The sequence below is a fragment of the Lipomyces arxii genome (assembly GCF_038497795.1).
Source record: "Lipomyces arxii strain Phaff 12-163 unplaced genomic scaffold V1512scaffold_2, whole genome shotgun sequence".
NCBI classification, from domain to species: Eukaryota; Fungi; Ascomycota; class Lipomycetes; order Lipomycetales; family Lipomycetaceae; genus Lipomyces; species Lipomyces arxii.
Genome location: NW_027117701.1, coordinates 471,041 through 484,784, shown reverse-complemented (window position 1 = coordinate 484,784; position 13,744 = coordinate 471,041). Strand labels below are relative to the sequence as shown.

Sequence of the window (13,744 nt, the reverse complement as noted above, 5' to 3'; positions counted from 1 at the left end):
TTGGCTGTAGCAAATGTCAAAAAGTACACTGAAGATGTAAGATTGAAAAAGCGAAATTTTGATTCCTTCAAATCTGCGACGAAAGTTGATCGTTAAGATATTATATTGTATATACATGATCGAATTATGTGTGTATATGCCTTACAATGAATGACACTTGCTGGATCACTATGCTTGGTCTGTCCGGTCTATACAGTACGCACGTTAGTTAGTGTTCCGCTGATCTGTGCGGTCTTTACATTGTTTTTCGCGATGTGGAGGTTGAATGCTGTAATCAACGGCACATTGGTCTGCTCTTTTTAATATTGACTTTGTTCTGGTGTACGATGTCTATCCTGACAATCTACGTGCTGCCGGAACTGTGACTTTTTCCTACGTGACAAATGACTTCAGCTTTTTCACTCTAAAATACCCAATTGCGAAGATGCTCTTTTGTAGACCTCCTTTCATACATGTTATCGTCAGTCGCCGCATTGTTAACCTTTAGCTTAAGCAAAAGTAGCCATTGATCAAGATTATTTTGGAAATTCTTCTTCTGCATAACTTTATTCAGCCGTCTTCACTTTCATTAGCAGCTTCAAATGACAAAATGTAATGGTACAAACCCCTCTATGTTGTGTTTACTTCGGCGCGTAAAAGTTTGTACTTTTTGGACAGTTCGCGTTGATTAAGCTCACATCACTTCATTTACTGTATATTATTTGGCCAATCTTGTATCTTTGAGGTAGTATTTTGAGTATTAAGGCATAGTTAGGGACTATTTATTGTTGAATCAATGGCAACAACCGCAACAAATCCGACAACACCTGCTCAACCAATGTTGCTACCACCTGCCGCGTCTCTAATTGATCAGCTTCTCGAGAGCACAAAAAGTTTACCGTGCAATGTGACTGGTCTTGGATCAATTCAGCTTGGTATTAATGAAATTTCATCTCAAGCCCGGATCTTACGTGAAAAAGCTCCTCCTAGTGCTGATGGCGATACAAAAGCTCATTACTTACTAGCGGCGAGTGGTATAAATGCTGAAAATATTGCTCAAGATCTTGAGACAGTTACTTTAAGAACCTTTTTGGAGCCTGTCGCTGTATCTGCGTCTGATCCTGAGACCGATATTGCTCTTTATCTACGATACAAACGAGAGCAAAACATTGTCGGGTCCATTGAGAACTCAGTCAAGCAGACAATTAACAAATTTGACGCCTTTGTGAGCGCAAACATCAAATTAGACTGGAACTACGAAAAGCTTCTGGTCTGTGAACATTACGGACTTGTTCCACGTGGAACTGCAAACAAACTGAGACAAGATCTGGGTATCGCTGTTCCTGAGAATGCTATTGGAACCGAGTCAGTTACATCGAATGGCGAAGGACAAGCTGGGATATCATCTGCATCGGGTGCCTCAGCTGGTTGGAAAAAGGCGTCGTTGGGCCGCAGCGTTTTGGGGCCAGTTTCTGGATCCATAGAGTTCTCTGACGCCGCTGCTGATCCATCTATGAATCAGCAACAATCTAGTTTACTTCTTCAGACTCGAAAGCAACGCTATGCTACAGTCGTTAGTCGTCTAAATGATTTCAGGCTCGCTCATCACCCTATAGATCTTATTGAACAGTTTTCTGAAGTTGCAAAAAGTTTGGGAGTGGATACACGAACTCAGCAGTTATATGATTCTTGGAAAATTTTGCATCAGGTTGTTTCTCCAGATATCAACGAACGACAGTTTGCGCAAGCGTATAGTGAAAGTTCCAATGGATCTGCAGACAATTTAGCAATGAGGAAGAAAATTGCTCGTGGTTCTTTACGCTACCTCCAATTTCAGTATGTGCATACCAGAATTTTGATTGATATTCCTAACTCATACCAGGTTTTTTACTATGGTCGAAGCTGAGATTGCAAAGTATCCACAAGAAGCCAAACTGGGCGGTGTTCCTTCCGTGGTGAACAAAATATTGGCTTTTTTGAAGCTAAGATTCAACAAAAACGGGCAATGGATGAAACCGAATCTACAGGTCGGTTGGACTTTACGAAGTACAAAAGTGCTATTGAAACTGACAAATTAGATTGTTAACAACTCACCCATTTGGGCGTTGTTATTCTTGTTGTTTCGGTCGGGTCATCTCGATGAGGCTCTTGAATATACAATCGAAAACGAAGGGTTTTTTCAAAAAATTGAGCGCTCTTTTCCTGCTTACTTAAAGGCATATGTCAAATCCGGTGAGGACTGTCGTTTACCACATGATCTGGCAGAACGTCTTCAGTCTGAGTTTAATCACCACATTCGTGCCTACAATGCTCAAACAGACGACCCGTATAAATTTGCGCTTTATAAGATTATGGGTCGGTGTGATCTGAGCCGAAGAAACTTTCCTGAAATTTTGACGGTTACTGAAGACTGGGTGTGGGTACAGCTGATGCTTGTTGATGATTCACCATCAAGTGGTAATGCTTCGCTTGGATTGATGGTGAATGAAAGGTTTACCTTGCCTGATTTGCAAGTTTACTTTTCGCAGCTCGGCGCTCGCCATTTCAATGCAAAGGGGACTAATCCTCTTGTTTATTTCCAGGTGCTCCTGCTCAGCGGACAGTACGAGAGAGCTATCCACTACCTCTACAAGATTCAGCCGGTCGATGCTGTACACTATGCTATTGGTCTGGCGTACTATGGCTTACTACGGGTTGTTGCAGACACTGCCTCTTCAGATGTTGAGTTGTTAGTGCTGGACGAGCATGGACTGCCCGAAATTGATTTTGCAAAGCTGGTTGGCTACTACACACGCGATTTTCGCCGAACAGATCCAATAGTTACTGTTGATTATTTATGTCTGATCTGTCTGTGTGGCGATTTGAGAGCGGCTGGCAAAGGCCAGCAATATCTGAACATGTGTCACGAGGCACTGCGAGAGCTCGTGCTAGAAACGCATGATATTCCAGTTCTGCTGGGTGACGTGCGTTCTGACGGCACAAGAGAACCCGGTACGATTGAAAAGAAGATGGAGCTAATAAATATCACCAATGAGCAAGAATATCTGCAGACGATTACACAACAGGCAGCAATCCAAGCTGAACAAGATGGTCGGATTCCAGATGCAGTGCTTCTATATCATTTGTCTGAACAGTATGATATTGTGGTAGCGCTGATGAATAAGTCTTTGGGTGCATCGCTCTCCACAGTTGACTTAAGTTCAGACAGCATTGGCGCAGGCGTCAGTATGTCTTTGGCAGCGTCCGAGGATCCGGTGCAACTCGCTCGAAATGTCATGAGCATTTATGAAAGTAATGGTGAAATCTTACGCACTGTCAGTTCACAAAATCGTGACGCCTGTATGATTTTGTTACGGATCGTCGACGCTCGAAGTGCATTTGAAGCATCTCAATGGGAAACTTGTTTGGAATTTATTGCTAAAGTCAACGTGCTGCCATTGGAACTAAACGCCAACACTGTCAGTATACGCCGACGAGCGCAGCAGTTTGGTGGACTAGATGGCAGTGTCGCACAAAACGTGCCACTGCTTTTAGTCATGACTATGGAATCATGTGTGTCAATAACTAGGGAGATGGATGCCAGTGCATATGGTGACGCGACTCGACATCAGGTGCGTTCTAGATAATTGAGAATTCATGAAAAGCAAAACTCACTATTGAACAGAAAATTAGCGAACTTAGGACTAGGGCGAAGAATTGTATGATTTACGCCGGAATGATTCAATATAGAATGCCACGAGAGTAAGTTCAACTTTTTTATTTACTTTTCTGTTACATCTGTGCTCTTATTAATATGGGGCTGAACACAACCTATGTTGCTGATCGGGGGGAGATAGCGGGCTTTCTAGAAGCTTTAACTAGCTTTTAGCGCTGCGAAATGGCTTATGTACTATTGAAAGAAAGAATGCTTTTCAATTCAAAGTTTTGCAATTCGCCGGGGAATAAGCGGAGGGATGTTTTAAAGCGCATTTATAGTGTGACCTTTCATCTAAGACTGGGGTAGATATATTTTAATTGGTTGCCCGTTCAGCCCTGAGTCTGCTCTGAGTCTGCTGTTTGTTTACATGTTATCGTGTAAAATCGCGTGTTTTAATGCATCTGTTGTTATCGGAAGACATGCGCTAACCAACGTTATTAGGGTTTACGGTCGCCTGACGAGATTGGAAACCGAAATATGAGAAAGGTATTGAAATTAGAGGTCAAATGTCAACGTATAGAAGGAATATTTCATTTATTAAAGCTTATGTTACTTAATAAAATATAGCGTATATCATATTTCATTATAGATCTCTTTTTTCTAAGTAGTCATTTTGGTTTATCGGCACAGTAAAAATGTGGCGTTAAATGGTCAAGCGTTTAGACGGAATACTTCTGGGATAGAGTCTAAATACTATGTATCTGACGTCATAATACGTCATAGATTCTGCATTTCCCGGTGGCTAGCCACAAACTTTAATATTGCAGGTTCCAAATATAGGGCTTAAACGCCGAAACAACGTCACGGTTCAGTCGTTAAGCGCTCCGACCCAAATACTAAGTCTATCGCTCTGCTCTTATTTTCTTTCTTTCAAGGAATACTTCACTCACCGTTATTAATAATTTCTTTTCAACTCATTTTATTTTTTTGTGTTTCAATTTTTAGGTGGCGTTGCTATCGTATAAATAAATGGCTTCTTCAATGATTGAACGAGGGCAGTCTCCTCACAGCGGCGTGCAATCTAGGACTCAATCTTCTCAGTTCAGACATCCTATGCTTTCGCTGCATAATTCTTTCAATTCAGCTTGTGCGTCTTCCATCAGGTGTCCGAGCAGTAGTCATGGCCCAGTTAGTGCTCCAATGACTCCTCCACCTCAGACTCCGGCTGCATTTGACGTGAACTCGTCTTCATCATCGTTCTTTGACATGCTCCCGCCACCACCAACTCCAAAGCCGTATGGAAATGAGCAGCATCAATTAGGTGAAGATTCCGATGTCGCACGTCGGTCAAATTTCTCTTCAATTTCTGCTGCTTCTTCGTCGTTTTCTCTCGCAGGTCTTTGTGCCAATTCAGCATCATTGTCTTCTATTTCACCTGCGTCTTCCACATCATCTATGTCTTCATTAAGAACCAGTGTTTCTAAAACATCTTCAGAGTTCAACGCTGATGTTGAGGCTATCATTCCCATTTGTCCTGCCGAATTGGGTATGATTATTGCGTCAAAGCCATCAAAAATTACTCTACTTGACGTCAGACCGTATGCTCAGTATTCGGTCGAGAGAATCAAGGGCGCAGTGAATATTTGCGTTCCTTCAACTTTACTGAAACGGCCTGCATTCACTGTCCCAAAGATATTGGACTCGTTGTCTTCAGAACAGAAAATGAGCTTATCGTCATGGGCCACTTCGGAGTCAATTATTGTCTATGACAGTAATACCTCTGCACTTACAAATGCTTCTATTGCATTTCAGGTTGCCCGAAAATTTCTGCACGAGGAGTCGTTTCATGGCCAAATAATGTATCTGAAGGGTATGACTATAAACCGCTATCCGACGAAATGTTGCTAATACAGTTAGGTGGTATTTGCGAATTTAGTCAACTACTTCGTGATTTCGTTGAGTTTGGGGATCTTTCTACGCCGACTGAGTTACCAACTACGCAATCTTCGGCTCGTTTGTGTGAATCGAAATGCGTACCTATTCTTTCGGGTTTGCGTCTACCTGTGTTTTCAAAGAAGCAACCGGTCAATCCTTTTTTTTCGAATATTCGTCAGAATATGGATTTGCTCGGAGGTGTTGGAGATCCTATTCCGGTCAGGCTTCCGAGCAACTGTACTGAGTCGAAGTTAAACAGGTTGCCGCGATGGTTGAAAGATGTCGTTTGTACTCCAGAAGGTGCTCAACGCATTGCAGACCGATTCCTTGACATTGAAAAAGCCGAGAAAGGTCGTTTAGAGTCGGCATTCAGTAGCATGTGTGTTATCACGAATGCTATCGCTAATGTTACAAACGCGATTTCTGGCAAGTCTGAGGAACAGCGTTACAGTATTTCAGCGGCTTTGGAAAGAGGTAACAAAAATCGTTACAACAACATCTTTCCTTACGATCATACACGTGTCAAGCTTACCTGCAATGCTGGTTCATGCGATTACATTAATGCCAGTTTTATTTGTACAAAGAATAGTGAGAAGCGGTACATTGCTACTCAAGGACCATTGCCAAACACGTTTGCAGATTTCTGGAGTGTGGTTTGGGATCAAAACGTGCGTGTCATTGTGATGTTGACGCCAACGCAGGAAGGCGGTCAAGTTAAATGTCATCCGTATTGGGAGGATACACAATACGGATCCTTAATTCTTCAGCTACTGTCTGAACAGGAGACTCTGTTGTCGCCTATCACGGGTACAAAGATTCGTGTTAGGAAGTTCTCGCTTTCTAACACTGAACTTCCATTTTCTTCTTTAAGAGAGATTACGCATATTCAGTATGTTTCTTGGCCGGATCTTGGTGCTCCAGCAGATCCAGTTGATCTTGTTGCACTGAGTCTACTGTCTGGGAAATGCAATGCGAGTGAAAGCAATGAGATTCGACCTGTTGTTGTACATTGTAGTGCTGGTTGCGGGCGCACAGGAACGTTCTGCGCTGTCGATTCAGTGATCGATATTCTGGAAAGGAAGAAGGAGTACGGAAATTGCGATAAGTGCCCTACAGATGACTTAGTGGCGGAAGTGGTTCATGATTTGCGTACTCGGAGACTTTCTATGGTGCAATGCCTACGCCAATTTGTTATTTGTTATGAGAGTGTGTTAGTATGGAAACTGGATCAAATCGACGCGGAGGATAAAGCTGCTAGGGATGCTGCAAGCGATGCTGCACTTCCTTTCTGTGAAACTGCCGTGTCCGAGAAGTGCAGTTAGGGTCTGATTTTTTGTTTTTTTGGTTGAGGCGTGAATCAAGCTGTGGGATTGCGGCGTAATGTGTAAAATGCATTTTGTTTCGGTTTTGTTTTTGGTTTATGTTGGGAGTTACGTCATATTGTATTTACTGTCATTTATTTATGTAGAATGTATCCAAGTTATGCATGATTTCTTGGTAGGTTTTGAATTTCAGGACTGATAGCGTTTCGATGTTTAAGTGTCAAGATAGCAGCACGTTGCGCGCGATCAATTACTTTGTCAAGATCATCTATGTCCTCCAACACGTTGACACCGTTTTTATCCGAGTCGAGCAATTCTGCCAATAGAACGCCAACAAAAGAATCTCCTGCACCAGTCACGCTGACAATCTCGTCCGCGTCTACAGAATGCGGAGCATGGTGTCTAACAACGATGCAGACGTTCTGTCCGTCCAGTTGGTTTCCGCGCCACACGACGAGTCCTGATGCGATGCTGATTTGATTTTCTGTCACATTTCTCCCCTTGACTTCTTTCATAAGTTGCAATGAGAACACGCCGTGCTGTCCAACTTTCACAAACAGGTTGGGAATGAACGGGAGCATGTGAATACCCATTGGGACAATGCCCTGGTCAACAAGTTCACTAAGACCTCTTGATTTGGCCATGTGTTCGACTGCGTTTCTAAAGTCTGCAGTGGTCGAGCACGCATCAATGACTTTCCACCATTCTGGCTGTTCGAGCAGACCTTTTGATCGAGCGTGCTTAAACATCGCTTCTAATTCAAATGTGTTCGGCGTTGCAACTTCGACCGAATGTCGTGGGTATATACCAATATCGAGGTCAAGAACGGTTTGGGATTTGATAGAAGCTGTTGGTTCAAGAAGTACGCGAGCACCAGCTTTACCGGCAGACGTCAACACGGTCTGCATTGGTTCATGATCTAGATTTGCATCCAGCGCGATCCATTTCAAAGGTCCCGCGCGCTCGATTTCAAAAGCAATATGAGCTGCTGATAAGCGTTCTACTAATGACATATCTGCGCAAGCGAAAATTAAGTCTCCTCGAGAATCGTGCATCGCGATATACTGTGCAGTTACACCATTTTCAGCGACCAGAACTCCGGACAGATCGGGTGCGGTAGACATGTCTAACGACAATGCTGAGTGCAAATCACGGCAGTCCGGTCCAACTGCAGATATCATACGTATCGGGCTTTCGGTTGCAAGTGAAGCTGCGAGACAAAGATTGAAACCTACGCCTCCCGGGGTGCGATGAATCGTACCTGGATTTGAGGTGTGCATATATGTCGAAGGAGACGACAGTGTCGCGAATGGCATGTCGCATGTCAGGTCAAGTGCTATGGCGCCGACAACCACGCAATCCACTGATGAAGGAGTGGGTTTTGCTTTTGACTCGTTTGCCTTTTGCGATTGTGGGGATACGTGAATAGCAGTCGGCGCCGGATTTATAATGTTGGAAGACTTTGAGAAGGATTAAAATTAACTACGTACATACAAAGTAGTCATCTCACCTCCTTCTCCTTCAAAGACAGAGCTTTGGCGATACTCGCACCAATAGCAACGTTGTTCTTCACAAAGCCAATGTTGGACTTTAGTGATCTCCCCTCGGTAAGCTCAAAGATACGATTTAGCAAAAACGGCGTGATAGCTTTTCCCTTGATCTGAGCTTCGTTGGCCGCGATTACAGCGGTATTGATAGCGTCATCAATCTCTTCTGCTGGAATTGCAAATTCGTGAGGAGGAGGAATGCAAAAGAGCATACCTGATTGTAATCCTAAGAGAGAGTTTGCGTCTGTTGAATATTAGCAGTAGCTCACCACAGCAAGAAATACGCATACGAATGACGGCAGCAGCATCTTCGGGACTATCAAAATTGAACGGTGAAGGAATTCCAGAATCGCGAGAGTAGAACGCAGGGATGTTCGTACCCTTCGGTCCGTAAGTCGAGACGTGAACACCTTTAGTCTCTAAATATTCGAAAGTTTTATTCAAATCCAAAATTGCTTTAGCACCGGCACTAACAACAGCAATGGGAGTCCGTCCAAGCTCTTCGAGATCAGCCGAAATGTCGAGCGTAGACTCCGCACCGCGGTGAACGCCGCCTAAGCCGCCTGTCGCAAACACCCGGATTCCAGCCAAGTGAGCCAAAATCGAAGTACCAGCAATAGTAGTACCACCGGTGACACCGTGTGCAGTCATGTATGCCAGATCTCGTCGAGACACTTTAAGAAATGACCCATCTGCAGGCGGTTGACACAGATATTCGAGTTCAGCATCTGTCGCTCCCACAGTTGGAACACCATTAATAAGAGCAATAGTAGCAGGAACAACACCAAGTGAGCGAGAAATTTTGTTTAGTTCTATTGCCATTTCAATGTTATAAGGGTATGGAATGCCATGGGTAAGAATTGTAGACTCGAGTGCGACCACAGGCTCATTTGCGTGAATAGCAGCTTTAACTTCTTCAGCAACAGCAATGTGAGAGGGAAAAGTGTGCAATTTCCGAACAAGCACGGATGTCGCAATCTTGTTGGAACCCGGACGCAACAAAGTAGAGAATCCACGCATTTGGTGTTAAATTGAGTCAATCTTTGTGATCATGAACTAAGTTGGAACAGTCCACTTATTCCTAAAATTTAACCTTTGATGTCACATGACATTGTATCTTGTTTCGCTTGAATTGACAAAATAAACACTTAAAGTAGTTGATTTACCCGTGACATAAGCAGATCTGGATCTTCTTTGCATTTGTTGCGATCAAGTTAAAATTATAACCGGTTCAGTTCCGACTGTAAAGTACAGTGTATTCTACGTTCAAATGTGCATGCTTGTCTGGTTCACAACTGCGTGTTTGTAACTATCCTTTACAAAGCTCTTTAATGTTTTTATAGCGTCAGTCAGTCAGTATTAGTTAGACATTGTTTTTCGCAGTTGTCCACGCCTGTTAAAGTGTAGTAAATCAGTATTCAAAGTCATTTTAGCTATCGCGCTACACGGACTAAGTTCCGCTCGCTGGGACGATTGCGACTTAGTCTAATCGAGATAAACCGCAGTTCTAAATCTTAACCTTGTATCTCAAAACGACTCAATGAACAAAAAATAAAAAGAAAATTCGTTTTTAAATTTCTGGATAGTTTAATTACAAATCAAATCTGTGTTAAAGCCACGTGCGGCTGGTTCATAGGCCTTTGCTAAGAGTAAAACGATTGACTGGCTGACAAGTGCGATGACTTGAAATTGCTGACGAGTAGTTATATAGCCTTTCAGTTTGTTCAGTCAGAATGAGTGAGCAAAACACAGTTTAGGGCGTAATCAGACGTACGTCTGGTGGCATGAGTTGTCTTGCGCGGAAACTAATATGATGTAATCGGCGCAGAATGCCACCGAAAAAGGCATATAAGTACTCTCGAACGCCTCACTTTTCCATCGGTTTCTCCCTTCAATTCCATCTCTGATTATTCAAACATTATCACAATGGCAATGACTTTTACTACTCTAGGAAAAGCGGGCCCTAAGGTCGCCGCTCTTGGATATGGTGCCATGGTATGTCGCTGTATCACTGTTGCTGTGTTCACGTCTAACGGGTGTAGGGTATTTCTGCATTTTACAGCACCAGAATCGATGACAGCGCTGCTTTCAAGATCTTTGATAAGTTGATTGAACTTGGGTGTACTTTCTGGGATACTGCTAGAATCTATGGTAACAATGAAGAAATCATTGGTCGATACTTCAAGCAGTCTGGTAACCGTGACAAGGTCTTCCTTTGTACTAAGGTTGGTTATATTCCACCTCGTCCTGGCTATCCTTACGGCGTCCCATGCGGAGAGCCTGAATTTGTGAAGAATAGCTGTGCAGAATCGCTCCAGCGGTTGGGAGTTGACTCGATTGATCTTTATTACCAGCATCGTATTGATGAGACCATTCCAATTGAAAAGACTGTCGGTGCTTTTGCTGAACTTGTCAAGGAAGGCAAAATTAAACATATCGGTTTGTCTGAGTGCTCTGCGACTACTCTTCGTCGTGCCTACGCGGTTCACCCAATCGCTGCTGTCCAGGTTGAATACTCCCCGTTCTCACTCGACATTGAGACCAATGGTCTGTTAGACGCGTGCAAAGAACTCGGTGTTGCTGTCGTCGCTTATTCCCCTCTTAGCAGAGGTTTTTTGACTGGTGCTTACAAGTCTTCTGATGATTTTGGTGAGGGCGATGTCAGAAAGTTTCTTCCCCGGTTTTCAAAGGAGAACTTTGACAAGAACTTGGAGCTTGTTCACAAGCTTCGTGATTTTGCTGCTTCCCGTAATGCTACTGTTTCCCAGCTTACTCTTGCTTGGTTGATGACCCTTGGAGTGATTCCTATTCCAGGAACCACGAAGTTGGATCGTCTCGAGGAAAATTTGGGAGCAGTTGCGGTTAAGTTGTCCGAGGAAGATGTTAAGACAATCAGAGGATTTATTGATGAGGCTAATGTTGTTGGCCTTAGATATCCTGTGGGAATGGGTAATCTATACTCAGATAGTCCTCCTCTTGAGGAGTAAATAAGCAGTACGTTAGTTAGATGTAAGTATTTATAATAAGTTATTGTTGTTAGTCAGGTGGTTTCTTTAATTTCAATCACTGTTTTAATGAATATTTTTAAGCAATATTTTGCTTTACAAATAATCTATGACACTACTGTGTGACATTATAATAGTCTTTGATATCAAATAATACTATAAAAATACTGGTAAATTAGCATGTGAAATCACAATAATCAGTGGCCGATACTTCTCGCATAGACAATCGAGCAATCCATTCAACTTCTTCAAAAATATCTTTTATACTTTTATGATAAGCTCTCTCTATTTTAATTTCAATAAATAAATTGTGCGTTTGCAGTACGGATGACTATCAGGTTGAGATTGTCAAAAGTGGTGAAGTGTCAATAAACCGGGTAAACAAATGTAAACAAACATCTCCAGCACTAAATTACTTCAATCCCACCAGCACATGGAGAGACCATGAACCAGTAATGACAAGCTCTATCAGTGAGCTTTATGAACCTTTGGAACTCATTGGACGCGGTACCTTTGGCTTGGTCCGAAAGGTTCGGCACCGGGAAGATGGTCACGTCCTAGTGCGAAAAGAGATATCGTACTGTCGTATGAGCCAGAGAGAAAAAACACAGTTACTTGCTGAACTGCGTATTTTGAAAGAATTAAAGCATAGTAATATCGTTCAATATGTGCATCACGAGCGTGTTCATGAATCAGAGGAAGTGCATTTGTATATGGAGTATTGTGGTGGAGGAGACCTGTCCCAGTTAATTAAATCTTGTCGCGATGCTGGGTATGCCAAAGTGTATGTAATTTTTGTTCTGGTTTAACAGGATTTAGTCATTTTGTTCCTGAAAGAGTTGTATGGAGTGTTCTGACGCAGCTGGTACTGGCACTCTATCGGTGTCATTATGGAATTGATCCACCGCCATTAACAGACATCTTTGCTCCGTCAGATGGACCACCACCAATACCATCATCAGTTATATTGCATCGCGATATCAAACCTGAAAACATTTTTCTAAATGCTGAAAATTCAGTTAAACTTGGTGATTTTGGGTTGTCAAAAATGCTTGATCCAGAGCATAGTCTAGCGACAACCTACGTTGGCACTCCATACTACATGAGCCCTGAAGTTTTGCTGGACCAGCCATACACGCCACAGTCAGATGTCTGGTCACTTGGATGCGTCATTTATGAGCTTTGCGCTCTGCAGCCTCCATTTACAGGCAAATCGCATATACAGTTAGCACAAAAAATCAGAGAAGGCAGATTTGCACCGTTACCGGCGGGCTATTCGTCAAGTTTACAGCGATTAGTGTCTACATGTCTAGCTCTGTCGCCGCAGAAACGGCCAACAACTCATACATTATTACAGTCTGAGCTTGTACGACTTCATCGTCGCGAAAAGGAGATGGTGGAAATGCACCAAGTTCTCCGGGCAAGGGAAGAGGTAGTGTCTACAAAAGAACAAGCATTTGCCGCAAGAGAACGTGAGATGACTGAGGCAATACTTGTTAAACGGGAGCAGTATGAGAACGAAATTCGAAATCGACTGCAAGAAGAACTCGAAGGCATGTTTCAAGAGGCAGTTGAGAATCGTGCGCGAGAATTGATCCAGATGCACAGCTCTATGCATATTCAAGAGCAAGATGTGGCTACGCACAGCCAAGAAAACGCTGGACTGTCTACGCCGCGGTCCGTGTTGCATTCACGGCACAGTATTTCTGACTTACGTGAAGCATACACGGTCACGTCGCCTACTGATATTGCCATGTCATACTCGCCGTTTCCCAATGCATCACCAATTGGAACATTTCCGGCACGACCAAACAAAACACCATTGAGATCACGACTTGCAAACATGACCAACCAAGGTGACTCGTCGCCATTGTCACCAGGTATGTCACCAACAGTGGTGAAACCTGGTCAGTTGAAAAGTGCATTTTCTGCTCCAATTGTGCCAACAACGAATGGGAAGAAACGAAGCGCAAGGTCGTCGGCTGTGGGCAGTAAGCCTCTGAGCGCCTTGCATGAAAACATCGATAATAGAACACAAAAACAAGGAAGCATGAATGGAATAGGACTTGGAGCAGCAGCAGCACGAGCAAAGATCATGTCTAATGGGATGGATAAAGGCATTGGCCGCACAATAATCGACATTCAACGTGGAACCGAACGGCGGCGTGCCACTCGTAGTCCTGATGACGATGTTGGTTCCAATCACGTGTGGCTTTCGAAGAATCGTGCTGGTGATGGAGATATGCCAAGTCCATTTTTGAGGACATAAACGGAATACATTAAAATGCATTTATTAGCGAACACTTTTTAAGCGTAAAT

The 13,744-nt window shown here is 43.2% G+C and overlaps 5 protein-coding genes across 5 annotated transcripts; 4 read left to right on the top strand and 1 right to left on the bottom strand.

Moving 5' to 3' along the window:
- Nucleotides 1-775: 775 nt before the first annotated feature.
- On the top strand, nt 776-3,605 carry V1512DRAFT_245629 (Nup93/Nic96-domain-containing protein; the record flags this gene model as incomplete). The annotated part of the gene is made up of 3 exons (XM_066914385.1): nt 776-1,815; nt 1,862-2,006; nt 2,058-3,605. 3 exons carry the CDS (start codon nt 776-778, stop codon nt 3,603-3,605), a joined length of 2,733 nt encoding a protein of 910 aa, XP_066773536.1.
- Nucleotides 3,606-4,298: 693 nt separating this feature from the next.
- On the top strand, nt 4,299-7,163 carry V1512DRAFT_220290 (protein-tyrosine phosphatase-like protein). Its single transcript, XM_066913681.1, has 2 exons — nt 4,299-5,486; nt 5,534-7,163. Exons 1-2 carry the CDS (start codon nt 4,646-4,648, stop codon nt 6,871-6,873), a joined length of 2,181 nt encoding a protein of 726 aa, XP_066773535.1. The 5' UTR covers nt 4,299-4,645; the 3' UTR covers nt 6,874-7,163.
- V1512DRAFT_65170 (Indigoidine synthase A like protein-domain-containing protein) lies at nt 6,823-9,883 on the bottom strand. Its single transcript, XM_066918462.1, has 3 exons — nt 8,711-9,883; nt 8,384-8,664; nt 6,823-8,333 (listed from the first exon to the last, which is right to left on the bottom strand). Exons 1-3 carry the CDS (start codon nt 9,438-9,440, stop codon nt 7,032-7,034), a joined length of 2,313 nt encoding a protein of 770 aa, XP_066773534.1. The 5' UTR covers nt 9,441-9,883; the 3' UTR covers nt 6,823-7,031.
- Nucleotides 9,884-9,919: 36 nt separating this feature from the next.
- On the top strand, nt 9,920-11,747 carry V1512DRAFT_257942 (NADP-dependent oxidoreductase domain-containing protein). Its single transcript, XM_066915339.1, has 2 exons — nt 9,920-10,415; nt 10,463-11,747. The coding sequence occupies exons 1-2, from the start codon at nt 10,347-10,349 to the stop codon at nt 11,405-11,407; spliced, it is 1,014 nt and encodes a 337-aa protein (XP_066773533.1). The 5' UTR covers nt 9,920-10,346; the 3' UTR covers nt 11,408-11,747.
- Nucleotides 11,748-13,726, top strand: V1512DRAFT_257938 (kinase-like domain-containing protein). Its single transcript, XM_066915338.1, has 2 exons — nt 11,748-12,197; nt 12,245-13,726. Exons 1-2 carry the CDS (start codon nt 11,881-11,883, stop codon nt 13,692-13,694), a joined length of 1,767 nt encoding a protein of 588 aa, XP_066773532.1. The 5' UTR covers nt 11,748-11,880; the 3' UTR covers nt 13,695-13,726.
- The last annotated feature ends 18 nt before the right edge of the window (nt 13,727-13,744 follow it).

Excerpts from the sequence above, each read along its gene's own strand:
- V1512DRAFT_220290 (XM_066913681.1), top strand. The coding sequence starts at position 4,646 with ATGGCTTCTTCAATGATTGAACGAGGGCAGTCTCCTCACAGCGGCGTG. Across the intron at positions 5,487-5,533 it reads CCAAATAATGTATCTGAAGG|GTGGTATTTGCGAATTTAGT; the intron begins GTATGACTATAA and ends TAATACAGTTAG.
- V1512DRAFT_65170 (XM_066918462.1), bottom strand. The coding sequence starts at position 9,440 with ATGCGTGGATTCTCTACTTTGTTGCGTCCGGGTTCCAACAAGATTGCG. Across the intron at positions 8,665-8,710 it reads AGATGCTGCTGCCGTCATTC|ACGCAAACTCTCTCTTAGGA; the intron begins GTATGCGTATTT and ends AATATTCAACAG. Across the intron at positions 8,334-8,383 it reads TGTCTTTGAAGGAGAAGGAG|TCTTCCAACATTATAAATCC; the intron begins GTGAGATGACTA and ends TCCTTCTCAAAG.
- V1512DRAFT_257942 (XM_066915339.1), top strand. The coding sequence starts at position 10,347 with ATGGCAATGACTTTTACTACTCTAGGAAAAGCGGGCCCTAAGGTCGCC. Across the intron at positions 10,416-10,462 it reads CTCTTGGATATGGTGCCATG|GGTATTTCTGCATTTTACAG; the intron begins GTATGTCGCTGT and ends TAACGGGTGTAG.
- V1512DRAFT_257938 (XM_066915338.1), top strand. The coding sequence starts at position 11,881 with ATGACAAGCTCTATCAGTGAGCTTTATGAACCTTTGGAACTCATTGGA. Across the intron at positions 12,198-12,244 it reads AAATCTTGTCGCGATGCTGG|TCATTTTGTTCCTGAAAGAG; the intron begins GTATGCCAAAGT and ends AACAGGATTTAG.